At 37.5% G+C, this 19,134-nt stretch overlaps 1 protein-coding gene across 5 annotated transcripts in view; it reads left to right on the top strand.

The window, feature by feature from the left end:
- The window catches only part of SBF2 (SET binding factor 2), a 326,647-nt gene that overhangs the window by 209,458 nt on the left and 98,055 nt on the right, over nucleotides 1-19,134 (top strand). For all 5 annotated transcript variants that reach the window (XM_082317789.1, XM_082317787.1, XM_082317788.1 and 2 more), the window contains 4 exons: nucleotides 530-628; nucleotides 7,232-7,436; nucleotides 9,741-9,850; nucleotides 11,204-11,353. In XM_082317789.1, the coding sequence (XP_082173915.1) occupies nucleotides 530-628; nucleotides 7,232-7,436; nucleotides 9,741-9,850; nucleotides 11,204-11,353 (564 nt within the window). The remainder of the gene's footprint in view (nucleotides 1-529; nucleotides 629-7,231; nucleotides 7,437-9,740; nucleotides 9,851-11,203; nucleotides 11,354-19,134) is intronic.

Here is a 19,134-nt window from a genome sequence, read left to right as displayed (position 1 = left end):
TTGTCAGGTTTGGAACTTCGTAATGCATCACATGTGCTAGTACAGAATTATTTTGAGTAATTTAATTATATTCTTAGAAACATTGAAAAAATAATAGAGAAATATTAAATTAAATTCATACCCAACAATATAAACTGGGACAAATATTTTTTCTTTTAAAAAGTAATACCATATTTTTACTCTGCTGGCTTTTATTTGAATGTAGAGTACAAACAGAGATTGGTATTAATTCTGCCTAGTAGTAGTATATATGAGAAATATGGATTGTAGTATTAGAAATGTTAAAGGAATGTTTTAGGTACATAGGACTTTCTGTGTTAGGTAGGACTATAAAATCTGGTAACAGAAGCTCTATAAGAAGATGAAAATGTCCCATGTTCCAGAGCAAGATGACATTGCACATTTTTCAGTGTTCAGTTTTCTTCGCTCAGTTTCAATTTAAGATTAACATTTCATAACTTAAATAGGAAAGAAATTATTTTTGGTTGAATTATCAACATTTTATTCGTTTTGTTTGTTTGTTTTAAAGTTGGTAGCCTTTGAAGTCGAAAGAATTAAAGCTGAGGAGGGTAATCCACCAAAAATGATAAAACATGTTAGAGAACTTGCAGAACAGCTCTTCAAAAATGTAAGTTTACTATACCTGCTGCACTTTTAGAGTTGAGATAATAACATTGAAGATTCTTATTTCTGAGATTGATCCCGTATGTGAAAATGGAAATGACTGCTTGTGATAGTCATCTGCATTACAACAAAAGACTTTGGAACTTTAAATGTCACCAATTTTGTACATGTGAAGGAAGTTCAATATAGTAATATTGATTTATTATTGCTAATATTGATTTACATATAGCTACTGCTACTTGGCGCATTCAATTTTCTTAGTGTGTATTCACAAAATGTATATAAACTGTTATTTTCTCTGCTGCAACCTGTCCGTGCCAAATACATCTCTTTTCTTGCCTCTCAATACTTTTCCATATGAAAACTGTACATCCAATTTGGCGTAATGTATGCTTTCAGCAGATCTTTCCTGCTGTGCAACCCAGTTCCCATGGTTTGTGTGCTCAGCAAGCACTGTTTCATTTCTTACAGCCTGTTTCTTGGACTCTTTAGGTTTCCTAGAATACCATTTCCAGTTTCATTCTTGCCTTCCTATCATGCCTTTATGTTACATGGTGCTTTTGTAAAATCGCTTACCATTCCATTAGCTGTGGGGTTTTTTGTTGTTGTTTATTTCTTTTTTTTTTTTTTTTTCTTTTTGGCATCAGCTTATCTCTGTCCCCCTCATACTTCCTGTTGTTGTTCAGACTCCACAGAGCACCATCTACTAAGCAGTCAGTTAACACCTTTATCGCCCTTTCTTTTCTATATTCCATTTCCACAAAACTATGATTTACATCTACACTTCCATAAAAAAACCACAAGAATTACTAAGTATTTCTAAGTTCCAGGGTGTTTGGGGGGCAGATTTGGGTTGTGTGTGTCTTTTTTTTTTACCAAAATGAATTGCCTTTAAGCATTTTGTCAGTGTCAATGCAATTGTTTTTCAGGGTAAAATTAGTATCTTTTCCATAGGAAATTCAAAACTTTACAACCAGTGCATTCAGCAATCTTTTGTGTCAGTAAATTTTGGATGGAAAAATACATCTATGTATTTCAAGTAACTGGAATGTGTGAATAGTAAGGTGTGTGAAGAGAGGTTAGTCTGGCTTTAATGTTGCCCTTCATTGCAGAATTTGTGTGTCTTTCTTCAGACACACTCATTCACTCACTCGCTTTGTCTCTTTTCCTCTGAAATTGCCAAATGACTGTTCTAATTTTTTTGAAGGAAAGAACTGATACACGTTTTAATCTACCTTGTTGATATTAGACATTAGAAGAGAGAGCAAATACATCTTTTGTGGACTAAAACCATTTCACATTTAAAAATGTGTATGAAATGTCTCTTGTCCATATGTGACGTAGCATACTTACTGAAGTATCTTAACACTGATATCTTTACACTGACTCTCAGACTTAGGGTAAGAGAATGTAGGTTTTGGAAAATGAAGAGAAACATCAGGCATCAGAATAATTATTACATAGATTTATTTCATCCATGAGATTTCATCAGTAATAAAATATTATTTTTTCCATGGTATACCCCCTCATCCTGTAGCAGTCTCTTAATGATAAGTACTGATGGAATCATCTTCTATTACAAGCTAAAATTAAGTTACCAGATACAAAAACTTCTGAATAAATATTCAATTCTCTACTACTAATTTAATAGTGTTGCTGTATATAGCAACATGCATTTTCCAAATTGAGGTCTTTCTTTCAGGTTAACGCTGTCAGAAGGTATATTAGTTGACAGTTCTGTGACATTCAGAACTGTTAGTTTCATTAGAAAGTCAAATGGGCAAAATTAAAGTAAACAAGTTTGGTTCTTTTTGATCAGATGGCAGAGATGAGTGAATTCAAATTTGGGGAAGATACAGCAGAAAAAATGAGGAGTATTGCACTAAAGTGTCTTTAAAATCAATCTATCTTTTAAAAGTTTTTATTTCCTCAAGAGCTAGGGCTGTCATGTTATATAAGTATATGATTATTGTGCTACTATCCCATAAATATGGGAAATTGCTACAAACAATATAATTGTTATTATCACAGAATCATAGAATTGTTTAGGTTGGAAAAGACCTTTAAGATTATCGAGTCCAACCATTAACCTAGCACTGCCAAGTCCACCACTAAACCATGTCCCTGAGTGCCACATCTACACGTCTGTTAGATACCTCCAGGGATGGGGACTCAACCACTTCCCTGGGCAGCCTGGTCCAGTGCTCGATAACCTTTTCAGTGAAGAATTTTTTCCTCATATCCAGTCTAAACCTCTCCTGGCACAACTTGAGGCCATTTCCTCTCATCCTATCACTTGCTGTTTGGGAAAAGAGACCAACACCCACCTCACTACACCCTACTTTCAGGTAGTTGTAGAGAGCGATAAGGTCTCCCCTCAGCCTCCTCTTCTCCAGGCTAAACAACCCCAGTTCCCTGAGCCCCTCCTCATAAGACTTGTGCTCTAGACCCTTCACCAGCTTCGTTGCTTTTCTTTGGACACACTCCAGCCCCTCAATGTCCTTCTTGTAGTGAGGAGCCCAAAACTGACCACAGTATTTGAGGTGTGGCCTCAGCAGTGCTGAGTACAGGGGGATGATCGCTTCCCTAGTCCTGCTGGCCACACTATTTCTGACACAAGCCAGGATGCTATTGGCCTTCTTGGCCGCCTGAGCACGTTGTCGGCTCATATTCAGACGGCTGTTGACCAACGCCCCCAGGTCCTTTTCTGCCAGGCAGCTCTCCAGCCACTCTTTCCCAAGCCTGTAGCGTTGCATGGGGTTGTTGTGACCCAAGTGCAGGACCCGGTACTTAGTGTTGTTGAACCTCATACAGTTGGCCTCAGCCCATCAATCCAGCCTGTGCAGACCCCTCTGTAGAGCCTTCCTACCCGCCAGCAGATCAACATCACTGGTGAACTTCATGTCATCTGTAAACTTACTGAGGGTGCACTCGATCCCCTCGTACAGATCATTGATAAAGATATTAAACAGAACTGGCCTCAGTACTGAGCCCTGGGGAACACCACTTGTGACTGGCCGCCAACTGGATTTAACTCCATTCACCACAACCCTTTGGGCCTGTCCCTCCAGCCAGTTTTTTACCCAGCAAAGAGTACCCTCATCCAAGCCATGAGTAGCCAGTTTCTCCAGGAGAATGTTGTGGGAAACAGTGTCAAAGGCTTTACTAAAGTCCAGGTGGACAACATCCACACCCTTTCCTTCATCCACTAAACATGTCACATTGTCATAGAAGGAGATGAGGTTAGTCAAGCAGGATCTGCCTTTCATGAACCCATGCTGACTGGGCCTGATCCCCTGGTTGTCCTGTACATGCCGCATGATGGCGCTCAGGATGATCTGCTCCATAACCTTCCCTGGCACTGAGGTCAGGCTGACAGGCCTGTAGTTCCCCGGATCCTCCTTTCAGCCTTCTGAGGCAAAGAAGGCATTAAGTACCTCAGCCTTTCCCTTGTCCTTTGTCACTATGTTTCCCCCTGCATCCAGTAAAGGATGGAGATTCTCCTTAGCCCTCCTTTTGTTGCTAATGTATTTATAGAAACATTTTTTATTGTCTTTTATGGCAGTAGCCAGATTAAGTTCTAGTTGGGCTTTGGCCCTTCTAATTTTCTCCCTGCATAACATCACGACAGCCTTGTAGTCCTCCTGAGCTTCCTGCCCCTTCTTCCAAAGATCATAAACTCTCTTTTTTTTCCTGAGTTCCAGCCAAAGCTCTCTGTTCAACTAGGCCAGTTGTCTTCCCTGCCAGCGTGTCTTTCAGCACATGGGGACGGCCTGCTCCTGCACTTTTAAGATTTCCTTCTTGAAGAATGTCCAGCCTTCCTGGCCTCCTTTGCCCTTCAGGACTGCCTCCCAAGGGACTCTGTCAACCAGGCTCCTAAACAGGCCAAAGTCTGCCCTCTGCAAGTCCAAGGTGGCAGTTCTACTGACCCCCCTCCTTACTCCTTCAAGAGTCAAAAACTATCATTTCGCGATTGCCATGCCCAAGATGGCCTCCAACCATCCCATCGCATCAGTATTATGATACTAAATTATTCCAAAGGAGATGGCGAACATTTGTATTTGTTTTCTAGCGGATATAGATCCTTTTTATAATGAAAGAACCTATAAAGCATAAGTGAATATGTGCAACTTTTCACTTACATTATTTCTTAAAATTAGTGTCAAAACTAATTCATTTTAGTCTTTTATGATGATGAGATTTATTTATACCATTGTGATTGACCTGCTACTTCCCTACTGCTAAATCAATGACTTAGTGTATTTAAAAGTCAGATTTTTAGTAGTTATGCATACAGCTCTTTGAATAAAGCACTGTGATAAGTAACATTTCTTCTATAAGTTATGCATAGAGCTGCCTGATTTTAAACTCAGTGCATGACATATTTTGACATCTTGTTCCACAGTTTAAATAGTCATCATGTTGTAGCTGTCACAGTCTAGATACATATGAGAAACAAGGTTTGTTAGGGAGAGATAATGTTTGTATTAGTCTAGCTTGTACAAGTGCAAAATCTAGACAAGTTTTTGGCATACACTGCTTCAGTAGTTGAAGACATTAGACCTACATTCCTAGTAGCGTATACAGCTGAGATGAGGTTTATGATGGCCAAGATTAAAGTAACTCTTTCTGTATCTTTCCTCTGGATCTTTCTTTTCCATGAAATGGAACGTAGAATAGTTATTCTCCCTTTCTGGCTTTTTCTGTTATATGTCATCTGTTAGCCCTTGCTGAGATTGTGTTCCCTTTCCCTGCCTTACTTCTTCTGGCATCTGTTGCTCTCATACCCCTAGCTAGATTTTTTGCTTGATTCATTAAACTTTCCTCTGCAGAGAATTTGTATGGCTAAGTAGCTGGTTTGTTTTGACTGCTATTTCTCAAGTTGATGCATTTGATCTCTTTGTTGCCTTTTGCTCCCATAAACGAAAGTATCAAGCTAGCTCCTGTTTACAAGTTTTATTGCAAGCTAGTTGTGCTTGTACAACAGAAACCTAATGGATTGAGTAGCATTCTTTGGCAGTGGTACGTAGCCAGTAATAAGTAATAGCATAGAGTCAACTTGGATAACAGTAAATTCAAACATGATTAATGATAACCACTGGTATATGAATGAAGAGATGAAAATATCCTGTTTTGTTTGATTGGTTGTTACACTGCTCAAGACATGAGATGTGATCCTGTGAATGGTGGTAGAATCCTTGTGGAACATGTAGATCTCGGCTATATTTTGGAAAAGATACAACCTAAAATCAGAAGGGGGGAGAAAGAAAAAAAAAAAAAAAAGAGAAAGATGATCAACCATTTGAGGAAAAAAAGTAAAAGAAATGGTGAATTTTCATATCTTGCTCTCTTCAGGATATCTTTCTGGAAAGCATGTTTTAAACAAGCTAAAATCAATGTGGAAGCAGTTGAGTGAAACTTTGTGATGTACATGGTCTTTCCAGTTGCTGAACACCAGAGGCAGAAGATGCATGTCCACATATAGGAACACATATTGCACTGATACTGCATGTGGTGTTGGCAAATGCCAACAGAGCTTGCCTACATAGAGCAAGTCTTCAAGTGTCCCATGTACAGTCACATCTCTGTTGTATGTTACAGAGTGCATTTTGCTAATGTCTTCAGTATTGCAGTGTTGCATGATAATGTCAAAATCAAGACAAATATAATTACATAGTAGCAGATGCAGCAGTTATTTTGGTAAAACAAAAAAGTCAGTGTTCTGCAATGTGAAACTGATTTTTTTACATTTTTTTTAATTCTCAAGACCTCTGCAAGAAAACCCAAAAACAAGATAAAAGCTTTCTTTGGGGCTGCTTATTACATTTTCTTTTAAAGAAAAAGAAAAAAAAGACCATAAAAGAGTGAGTGAAAAATCATGTAGGCGAGCATTTATTTTCACAGTGGAATTTCTGATAGTTTTGCAACAATAGAATTCTTTTCTATCCTTTGAGAACACCCCAAAATCTGATGTGACAGCTTCTTTTTACTTTCCTTGTAGTTTAAGCCCATCATTTACTCTCTTTGATCACCTATACTAACTTTATTCATTTTTTTTTTAGTGCAAACAGTGAGCTGTGTGACATATTTTTATGGGACATACAGAAGATAAAAAATTGGTCCCTAATGAGGGATGGCTGTAGTTTGATACAACATGGTACAAAAATGAATTTTCACTTCGTAGTCTTGACCAAAATGAGAATATTTCTCAGTGCTTGGTGAAGAGATTGTATGCTTTAATATTCCTCAACCCTTTCTCTAATAAAGAGGTTGATTGTCAAACTAATTTCTATTTAAGTCCTAAATATTCATTAAACCGCATAAAATCAACCTAAGTTAAGCAGTGATTTTCTTATGCTCTCTTTCTTTTTGAATTTTGCATAGTGACAGAAATAATTTTATAGAAGCCCTTAACAAAGTTGGAGGTATCAGATAATGAATCAAGGGTGATATGAATATGAAACATGATATTAGTTGGCTGCATTAGATATTGGGCTTTTTAACCCTTCCGGTATGACAGATACACAGAACAGCAATAAAATTGGATGAGACAGATGGTAACACTACATAACGCATTTGTGTATAACCTTTTGCTTCTGACCTGCAGGAGAATCCCAATCCCCACATAGCATTCCAGAAAGTGCCACGGCCCACGGAGGGCTCCCACTTGCGGGTTCATATCCTCCCCTTTCCCCGGATCAATGAGTGCCGGGTGCAGGAGCTCCTCCAGGAAGGCCTCGCAAGGAGTCAGGGTGCCCCCCCCACCACCCGGGGGGATAAGAAGTGTGTCGTTCCAGCGGGTCCCCCTGTTGGTATGTGTACTTGTTCCCCAACTTACCTATTTGTCATCCTGTCTCATGAGTTGAATATATAATTAGCATGGCTGCAATGTGTTGCCTCAATGTCATGTTAATACAGTATTTTCAGCGATCGTAGTAAACTTTAGTACATAGGCTTGCCTGTTTGCCTTTGCAGGTTTAAAAGCCCTTTTGCACCAGCCTTCTCTAAGAAGTCAAACATCAAGAGTGTGAGTGGCATAATTACTAACAACAAAAAAAGGATTTGATCTAAGTTAGATTGAACTATTAAATTCGATATCGCCTACTCATCTAGGTCTGATGAATATCACTGTAGGTTACTTTTAGGACTGGCTGACCCAAGCTTTGAACTGTTAGGGTTTTTCCTTTGACAGTAGTGCAAGACATGTAAATTACTGGAAAAAGGCAAGGAACAAACATAGCATCTGTCTCAAAATAAATACACCTATATTTAAATATAAGGAACAGATGTAGACATTCTGGGCCTGTCAATTTCATTTTAATGCCAGAAAAATTCTATTAGTCATAGTCATATTCATCAATGCGAATGATGGTGTAAACAAGTATGTTTAGTAAACTTGCAGGACACACGAAGCTGGCAGAATTTGCAAAACTTTTTAAGGATGGGATTAGAATTCAAATCAGTCTTGAAAAATTAGAGATGTAGTCTCTGAATTTTGTCCTTCTCTACTGTTTTTCTTCAAATAAGGTATTGCACTTGCATAGGCATGATCAGCTGACTATGCAACAGCTCTTCAGAAATTAGTTTGGGGATTATAATGATCGTAGGGCAAACATGACCCAACTATATCAAGCTATTGCAAAAAAGACAAACATCTTAGTAGGATGTATAAACAGGAGTACAGTCAGTGAACCCCATGGAGAAATCCTTTCGTTGTACTCAGTAAGACCTTGGCTGGACTGTTTGTATCCATTTTTGGACACTGGAAGACTGTCTCCGTTTTTGATTCTGTTGGAGGGAGTCCAGAAGAAAGCAACAAGAATGACCAGCGATCTGGAGAATGTGACCTACAAGGAAAGATGGAGAGTTGTTTAGACTGAAAAAGAGAAGACTGAGGGAATGCATAATAGCAGTCTTCAATTACATGAGAGGCTGTAAAAAAAAGAAAGGGAATAATCTGTAGTGATAAGAAATAATGGGTTTAATTGCAGCACAAAAATAGAGTTATTTGTTAGGAAAAACTTGGTAAAATGAGGATTGTGAGGCAGTTGAGTGGATTTCTTGTGAAGCCATGGAGTCTCTGTTATCATAGAACTTTGGGAACATATTAGACAAACATGAGAAATAACATAAATACAGTTGATCCTCGGGACAGCAGGATGAACTACATGGCCTCTTGAGGCCCCTTCCAGGCCTGTTTCTGTTTGGGTTTATGTAAGAAGATAAACTCTATTCACCTGCCTTTGCTGTTGACTATATCATTGCATCTGTTACTTGTAGAGAATGTAAAGAGTATGTGCTTGTGTTCTGTTGTCTTTCTTTAAAAGGCTAGATGCAAGAGAAGGTTTTCTTTCTTAATAAGTCAATTTTTATGTCAAAGCTTTATTTTTTTTTTCCAAGGAACAGCTTTCACACTGGTACTCCCTGCTGTCCTGTGTGTCAAAATCCTTGGATATTAGGAGCTCATGATTATCTACAAGAAGGGCATATTCTGCATTTATATTCTATTTACTTGATAATAAAGAGAAAAAGAGAATGTTAGTTCTTCCATTCTGAATTTTCTTGAAAATTCAGAGCGGAACACTGTATTAAGAAAATAATCTTTAGATCTCAGCAAATTGGAATGTAGATAAGAGAACAGGTTTGTCAGGTTTATTCCGTGTCACAGAATTCTTGGCATGGCCAATGAATTCTTTAAGGAAAAATAGTTGTCTACTGGTACACAATATGCAAGGCTACATAGTTCACTGCAGAACACACACACACACACATATATATTTTTTATTAATTTGTATTTATTTATGTATTTCATTAGTATGTTAGAGGTTGGAATCTTTTTGTGCCTGTATAAGACAAACAGAACAAGTACTAAAGAGAATCAACTGCTCTAGTTAAAATGCAGACCACTCTCTTCTTCAGATAGTATAGGAAAATCAAAGATTGAGGGTCTTACGTTCCCATCTGTATATGCCTACTAATGCTATTTGCTTAACAGAACAAAATGGAGGGCACATTAATTTTTTAATTTTTTTTTTTTTTTAATTAACTTTCTGGTATTCTTTGTGACTCTTGCAGAAGACATTTCACAGATGTATATTCATCTTTTTCTTTGTTAGTTTCCATAATGGAAAAAGGAAGCACAGTTTTCAACAGTGCACAAAGGCTGGAAGTTGTTAGAAACTGCATCTCGTTCATTTTTGAAAACAAATTTTTGGAGACTGAAAAGGTAATAAAATGAAATTTTAACTCTCCCAAATAAGACTCTGTTCTATTAATGAGCCAATGGAGACTGACCTGTCACAAAGTAAGTTTTGAAGTAATTTCAAATACTAATGATTATTTTAACCATTTAAATAAATGAAGTAAGCAATTGATTAGCAGTATTGATTTGGAGGAGTGTAAACAAAAGGCATACATAGACATTTCAGTGTTTGTCAACCAATGCTCTTTTGAAATTTTCAGCACAGTAAATTTTGCTGGTTTTAAAAATGAATAATTTGATAGAACTCAGAGATGAATGTAAATATCTGGCATGTCTGTCTTCACTAAAATGTACTAGTGAGTTGTCATCTTTGACATTTTTATTTTTTCACATTAAGAAGTTGCCAGGTTTTGTACATTCTATCCTTAAGAGTTTTCAATTATTGATTCTAGAACAATTACCCAAACTTACTCCCAAATCTAATTCTACATATGCAAATGACTGTAAAATTATTTTAAGAAATTTTTTGATTTCTCAGAAAAGCATCACCTTTATATCTCTGAGACTGTGCAGCTCAAGATAGAAAATGAGCATTTCTTGATTTAAAAGTTATGTTATGGAAATGCATATAGGAAAAGTCCTAATAAAATGTGTAGCTCTTTTTAGAGTTTTGATGCATGTGTAACACAGTAGTTTTTAACCTCTTTCAACTTACAGGCATTTGGAAAATTTCAGTAGTGTTTTGTCCCCCTGCATGATAAATTTATCCTTAGACAATAGGCTGCCTTTTCTTATTTATCTGTTACCACCCATTAAATCTAGTCTAAAGGGCCACAGTTGATAATCATTGATGTAGCACTTGCTGCATCTCTAAAGCATTGGCATAAATATTATATTGGCACTGTTTTAGGGTAAACTGCGTAACAGCCTTGCGGCTTCATTGCTATGGGAGGTATGCCTCTTCTAAAGCCATTTGTCATTCACTGCTTATCAAAAAACATGCTGGTTGGCCTTGATATGCTAACTCGAGATGTGGCCTGGCTGGTACAGAATAGAGCACTTGCTTTCTTGCACAATAATCCATTTCTGATTTCATATCCGTTCAATGCCTGTCCATACTCAATCATTTCTATTTACAGATGTAGGTGAGAAATGCTGTTTAATGCATTTGAAAAAAAACGGGAAAAATTTAATACTTCATGACTTGAGCTAAACCAACCATTATGGCCAAGTTTGATATTCGAGCTAGTGAGTCATTTCCAAAGGTATTATTTACTATACTGTCACTTGCAGTGTCTTAATAAAGAATGAATGATATTCAGTATGAATAATGCCATTTAATTTCGTTTTCATAAAGTTAGATTTTCTTGTCTCCAGACACTGCCTGCAGCTCTGAGAGCCCTAAAAGGAAAGGCAGCTCGGCACTGCCTGACACAGGAACTAGGCCTGCATGTTAAACAGAATCGAGCAATACTGGACCATCAGCAGTTTGACTACATTGTGCGAATGATGAACTGTGCTTTGCAGGTACAGTATGTGGAGGTTTTGTTCTTTGGTTGTCATTGTTATTATGATAAGCAAAAATTGTTTAGAGTGATGTGGAGAAGCAAAATAAATTACAGGACCACGTACTACAATGATGTAGCAGATCGTACTTGACAGTGGATTTAAGGTATTTTGTTGTTGAAAGGATAAAGGAGAAAACACTCAGGTCTATACGGATCTGCCTGATAGGAAAAACAAAGAAAACTGTTCACATGATTCATAATTTAGATATAATTTAGTTTTGGTAAGTATTGAAGTGATTTATCTTAATGGCTTTAAGTACTTTTTTAATGAATGGGTGTTAGCTTTTCCAGGTAATTTTCAACTCTGAGCTCCTAAATGTGTATTACCCACTGCTCAGTTGAAAAAACTGTACGTTTGTCCTCTTTGTCATCACAAGTGTGAACATACTTCAAGAAGAAAGCATACTTTCTGCTTCCATGGTTCATGGTGGTAGTTCTACTTGTCATGGTGACATCTTACTTGGTCAGAGACTCACTGAAGGTGTTTGCAGTTCATCTGCTAAGTTATTCTACTGTTAAATAATTTTGTGCTGAATAAACATCAACATACAGTGGCAGCTACCTATGAGAGTAAAATACATGGATGACTTCTGACTTTCATTTGAATAATTGTTCTGTTTTAGCTTTACTTGTTGACAGTTCATTGTCAGAAATATTCTACAGTGTTTTCAGTCTGATATCTGAGAATGTAGTAGTATTCTTTTTAATTTGTAATGTGATCACATTTGGTTATAATTTGCCTCTTGTTGCCCCTGTGTAAGTTATTTTATCAAATTAGGGATTTGATTGAGACATTGGTATTTTAACTGACTCTCCTCTAACCTGAAAACCGTTGAAATTATTTTGCAGCAGTTTGTTGACCCATATTTTTAAAAAAGTGACTGCTAAATACAGCTTTCACTTAAGAATAGAAATAAATTAACATTCACTGAGCAAATGTATTAAGAATAGAAATAAATTAACATTCACTGAGCAAATGCAACTCAGGTCACCATCAAATGTAAGTTTTGTTGTCTGTTGTATTTCTTGTTTGTTCACAGTAGATATTTTTCTTCTGTTTGGAACAAAATTCAACTTTGCCTGAGCAGTGGTCTTTGGAGTAAAATTACCTGCAGTTAGCAGATGAAAACTGAAGTGGACTGGCTAAAATTGTACAGCATGTACCGGAGTGTGCTTTTTTGGTACAGGCTTTGGCCTTTTCCAAGCTCTAAGTTTAACCTCCGAGCTGGAAGAAAAATTGAAGTTATCTGTGAAACTGTATTTGTCTGCCCAAAATCATGACCAATGGAATACTGCACCTGCTGTGTATTCCAGAGTTAGAAATTTCATTTCAAACCAGAAAACAGAATTGTCTAGATGCGCCATAGATTTTGCTTCTACTTTTTTGATTGTTCCTGAGATAAATCAAGATGTTTTTAGACAGTAGGAACAAAATACAAATCCCCTTTGTTTGCTCTTAGTACAAAACAGATGGCAGAAGAAAATGGAGAGTTGAGGAAATTTCCTTTGCTGAGGAGAGAAATACTGACATCACCTTTTAATAAAGCAATAAAATCCAATTTTTCTCTATGAGAAAAATGTTATTTTTCTTCCCAGTGATTTGAAGACCCAAGAAGGACTTTAATGTTCATAGAAATGAATGTGTCTGAAGTCTTACTGAAGTTAAAATAGAATGTTTTTTCCTCAATAAAACTAGCAAACTCAAATCATGCAGAGGAAACAGATAGGTCAAGTAAGGAGGCACAGTTTTTATGCTTTTTTCTCCCCAACAGTATTTTCACATCTTTGAAAATATAAAATGGAATTTTCCATTTCTCAGGAGTAAGCTTGGCCAATATGAAAACGTCTGAACTCCTGACACTGGGCAGCTAGTTAGAAGCAAGTATTTAGTACATCTACTTTTATGACGTGTGAAATTATTTATTAAGTTAAAAGCATGATTTATAATTTGTCTGTGCACTTTGTTCAACTGTATTATTTGGAACAATGTGTAAATTGTGACATTTTGGAGCTTCCCTGTATTGGTCCAAGAAAAAATACATTATCAAGAACTTGAGTAGGTTTGTCTTTGCTGCAGTGGGACTCAGCAAGTCAGCATTTTGCTGTAGAGACATGAATTCTGCTAGCTGCAGGTCATAAGACCAAGTAATTTAAACAGTGTCTGTTAAAAAGATACAAAATACTCATTTAAGAAATGTGGTCTTAACTGTAGATGCATTCAAGCTTTAGGGTAATACCACATTAATTATGATGGAATTTTGGGGGGAGGGTTAGATTGCAGTATTGTTTCAAGACCTCACCAAACTATTGGAATTGTAGAAACTGTCGGTCATACCACTGAACATCTCATCACAAATTTTTCTGTTAACGTTATTTCACATTCCCATGGCTTCTGTAAGACACAAACTAAAATATCGCTGTGGCCAGGAGGCGTATAGCAGCTGATACAAAAGCTGAGAAGAAGGGAAGGCCCTGGGCATAGCCGCTAGGTTGGGCAGGGCCCTGGCGCTGCGCTGTTCACGCTGGGCTGAGCTGGGATGTGTGTGCTGCAAGCCCCAGCCTGGTGGTTTTCCCTGGGAAATACCAGTCTCTGCTGGCTCGCTTGCTCATGCAGATGGGAAATCTGATGCTCCCCAGCCACCAAACCTCTGCTACTGATAATGTGAATTGTTGCAAACCATGTGTATTTCAAGAGGTACAGGCTGGCCGTTTCTGAAAGTGTCTTTTGAACAAGAAACTCTATTATTGGCATGTACTGAATTCTTTCTTACTGGGAACAGTGCCACATATTACAAAACCAGGAGGACTGCATTCTGCAAGTTTATTGCAGATCCCTCTGTTACTATTTGAGCTTTTCCTAGTTGTTTAGTGTCAGGTTTTTTTCTTTTAATAGAATGTACTCTCTTGCTTTACTGGAGTCCATAAAAATACAGGTCAGATGCTTTTTCAGAGCTTCTGTATACTCATTTTGTAGATGAAGAGCAGTACATTAACAAAATGCTAGTAACAGTCCCACCATGTATATTGTTGCTGATCTCGTTATATCTGGTGTGACACGCCGGCTACCACAGTGCTTGAGAATAGATTAAGGAAGAGGAATAAAATATTCATACCATTGCTTCAAGTTAAGAGCTGGTTTATTTTAGTGAAAAATTACTTAGGCTGTATTTCCCCCAGTATCCGATCTCTATAGCCATTTTGCAACTGGGAGGAAGGGAGGGTGGTATTTTACGGATTTCTCTAGAGATGACAAAACTTGGGCTTGCCAGATATCTGGTGTTTGTCAGCTTGAATTTCTCAGTCCAAGAGTGGCATCCTTTTGAACTGTTCTTCAGACTATTTACAGTCTGGAGGTACTGGGCAGGATCTCACTGCAAATTTTTAATAGGCCTATGATCTATAGAATAGTGCAATAGAATTTCAGATTAATCTGCCCTATTTAGCGGCTAGGCAGCTGCATGTCAAGCCTAGGGGTAGACCTTAGGTGGCTTTACAGATACAGTTAATGTAAGGCACGATGCAGTAAGTCAACACTGAAGTGTTAAAAACATGCTTTACTGTGTCTTTTTGTGTCTGGGAAGTACTGACAATCTACTGGGGCTGAAATTAAAAAGAAGGAAGTATTTCGGACTGTTCTTAGTAGTATGACGATCAAAATGACATGGAGATTGTATTGCTCACTGATTAAAGCAGATGTCTTCTGATGAGGGCAATTAAATTCCCAGTTATTTGCTTTTATCTCTTCTAGGCATTGTCACTGGCCACTTGCTAAAAACTTTATTGTCATGCCCTAAGTAAGTAGTTTTCCACTGACAAATCATGTACTCTGACAAGCATTTAAATCAGCCTGTATTACACCAATGATTAATATCTGTGATGGCAAAGCAGAAGTATTATGTTCTGTTCCATATGTTATATAACTAAATTACTTTTAAAAACCATCTGCAGTGTTGTGAAAGGTTAATATATTGATTGACAATTTATTCATACAGATAGCACTGTACTAAGTAAAATGTGAAATTATTTCACTAGAAACTATTGCTGTGGCATTTTCTATCTGCTGCTGTGGCTACCTCAGAATAATTTGCAATTACGCATAAATTCCTATTTTAAAAGTGGTTTTTTTCTCTTTAATTTTCTGTAATGAAATGCTTTTCTCCAACATTTCAGAAAAGATTACGTAACTTTTTTGCAACCTAAAAGTATTTTTTACCAGAGAAACACCTCTTCTATGTAATTATGTTTCCAGCAACACATTGTATTTTTAATACCCATTGAGAAATAATGGCAAAAACCATCTCAAGGCTCAATTTGCATACTGCTCCATTAATTTATTACAAACAACATGACTTGTGGAGATTTTCAGTTGTCTCTCTGACTTTCCTCTGGCAGCAGCAAGTGAACGCTGTGTTTTGAAACATAGTAGCAGTTAATTTGATAAAATGTCAGTAAAGGAAAAAGAGGCCTGAAGATGGTAACTTCTCGCACTGTGTAGGTGGAGAGTACTTGATAGTCAGAAACAATTTTTACATTAAAAAGACATTCTAAACAATTTGTTTAGAATACTTAACAGTAAGAATAAGGCTTCCTAAAAAATATTTTTTCTGGGGAAAGATTCACTTCAGATAGTGCAGGACTATGAACTAGCTTCCTTTGGTAAACCGTTCATTTAAAAAGAAAAACTCCAAAACTACAATGTTGCAATATAACATTTCCTCTGTAAGATGTTGGTCAGTAATATTGCCTAACTGCATATTAATGCTTTTCTTTGGAAATGTGGGTCAAATTGGAAAATATGTGTGCCCCAGACATCTGGAGTACTTAATCTAAATGTGGATAGAGTGGGAATAAGGTGCATAAAATGGGTAAATACATAAATACTTTCAAAATTCTGGTCTTTAGGTGTAAGAAAGAGGTGGGATCTTCTAATGATGTGATTTAATCTGACAACCTACAAAGTCATCAGTGCTGTTTTAGGACCCGGTTTGCTCCAATGTCACATCTGTGTGAATACACGTGTTGTACCAGTGTAACTGAGAGAATATCTTTAATAGTAGAGAAATTATTCATTGGTTTAGCGCTTTAGATAATTTCTAATAGAACACTAGGGCTTTCCATAGTGGCAATGAGCAGATGTCTATCTTTCAAATAGAGTATACTGAGTATTCTAAAAGTATACTTATAGTATACAGTATGAAAAACAACTGTGGGAAGTCTTAGTAGCAACCAGGGCAAAATTAAAAATTTAACCTGTATTAGGTTACAGCAAAGGTACATCTGGGCCAGCATCTGTTCTCCAACAATGGCCAAGAGCAGATGAAAGATATTATTGATTAATTTTGCCTCTAGAATTTCTCTTGTGACTCTTCTGTATTGCTTTGGTGTAATAAGGGCCTCTTTCTAGCACTTACTATACAGTCTGTTGTGAAAGTAACTTTAATATGCAAAATTAAAAGCAATGGCATTCTATAAACAATACTAAATTTATTTTTCTTATGCAAATAACTTTTGTATTATATTCTGCCACCAGATAAAGTTTAAAAATTGTCAGTCAGTTCTCAGAATTCAGAGGTTTGCGAATACTGTCCAATAACAAGAAAGATTTTACTATTCCTGAGAGAAAATCAGCCATGTGTGCCTGTCATATGATTCAAATTCTTGGCAATATAAAGGTTAAATGAACTAGCATTTCTCATATTTTATGTTGAAAACTATGTTGCCAAACATCTTTATTTTGGAGATAGTAGGTTATAGTAGGTTTCTCTCCTTTCGGACTTTTGTTTCATGGCCTGTCTTTTGTTACTCAGTTTGACTTACGTTCTTAGAAGTAGAGACTCTCAGAAGTAATGTTTAAACAACAGCAGTATTTGAAAATATTTTAAGGTATTTTAAAACATAGAAAATATATCATGAAGAGAAATCATGGGAGTTTAACAGGGCCACACTTAATTATATTAATTTATCGGTTAGTAACAATTTGATCTTTTTCATCCTGTTAGACGTAGTCATAGTATTATTTGAGTGAAAGAAAGGAGATTGCAGTTTTTAAGGCTTGAACTTGAAAATTCCAGATTTAATTCCATATTGTAGTGCAGATTTTTTTTTTTGTCACAATGGGCACATCATATAGTTTCTCTGGTCCATGGTTTATTACCCAAAAAGTAGAATTAACAGTTTTTCCATCTTGCTGATTTTTCAGGAGTCCACCTATAATGTTCTGGACTTGATAAAAGAAGCTGCTATTTCTGAATCTTTCTGATGATGTCACTTTCCCAAGAAATTGCAAAATATTAGAATATATTGCACATGGCTGAATCCATGGTGGTCACAGAATTTCTCTAGGAAGAAAATTTCTTCAGTTTCTTTCTTTGCAGGATTGCCCATGTATGTGTGTCGCTCAACTTTGCAGACTTTTTAGCTTTACTACTGCTGCTGGAAGAGTAGCCCACAGTTACCTACTTTGCGGGTATCAAGGGAGATGACCGCCTTGATATAGCAGTAGCCGTTCCCTTCTGGGCTAGGACTCTCCCTGTGGAGGTGGCAGTGTCCAAGTAGTTCCTTTTTGCATCACTTAAGGGAGATTTGTTTGTGCAGTGGTCTCCACAGAGAGGTGTCTGGCTGATTCTGCATGTGTGTCCAGACACCGAGGTGGTTGTCTCAAGCTGCGTTAAACTGCCTCTGTGCTTTTAGTGAGGAATTGCTTTGATGACCAGGCAGCAGAAAACCATGGCTGCTTTTCACGCTGGCACTGTGCCAGTGGAGGTGTTCAGGAATGAGCTTGTGTGTGGCTGGGCCCTTCCTGAATTGCTGTTCCCCTGCAGACTTCAGAAACCCTACTTTTGGTAATCTGAAAGTGTTTGTGACTGCTGCTTGGACCTACCCTCCATTACTATTGCGTTGAGACTGTTACTTAAAGAAAGGAAAAGAGGAGGATGCACAGTAATGGGAGTCCCATGATGTGCTGTCTATACCCACATCTCCTTCAACCTCCCTCCCTCTTGGCTTCCCACCAAAACATATTGTGTTCACACGCTTCCTCCTCCTCTCTATGTATGCATGTATGCATGTGCATACACGAGGCACAAGAGTGATACAGATATATATGCATGCTATGTAGAGAAATATGTATACACATAAATATAAACTCAATAGTAACATAGAAGTTAAAATAATCCCCAAGTCCCGCTATGACTGGAGCAGCATGTTCAGAATGTGCATCTCGAACATACATCTTGAGGGCTCCAGTTGCAGGTAGTCCCCTGGTTTGCCCCAGGGCTCTTGCTGCTAACATGAAAAGGGATCAAAAACGTCAGAATAAAGGTGTGATAGTGTCCTCCTTTCTGTTGATATAACTTGCCATAGACATAACTTGTCTTCTAGACTGCAAGGTGTGGGGTTATTGATTATGACTTTCTTGTGTTTCTGTGCAGTTATCAGAGCAGGATTCAGCCTTGTTTTAAGGCTCTCTGCTAAATATTTTATTACAAATATCAAATGATAGATGGGTATTGGTTTTAATACCAGAATAGGTAGAAATACATGTGAGCAGCAGTGCCACCGGCTCCTCTGGCTGATTGCAGCTTTGGGGCTTCCCACGGGGTTTCCAACTGCGGCTGTGAGCAGCCCAGGTACCCCACAGCCCCCTGCTGCCCACGGCCTCAGTCACACCCTCACAGGGCTACGGCACAGTCGAAATCAAGGCCCTGAAGCAAAACAGCAACAACAAAAATAGGTATGTAA

This window comes from Platalea leucorodia, assembly GCF_965183815.1.
Source record: "Platalea leucorodia genome assembly, chromosome: 7".
Classification (NCBI taxonomy): domain Eukaryota; kingdom Metazoa; phylum Chordata; class Aves; order Pelecaniformes; family Threskiornithidae; genus Platalea; species Platalea leucorodia.
The sequence above is the reverse complement of the archived record's forward strand: the minus strand, read 5'-3'. Positions and strand labels throughout refer to the sequence as shown.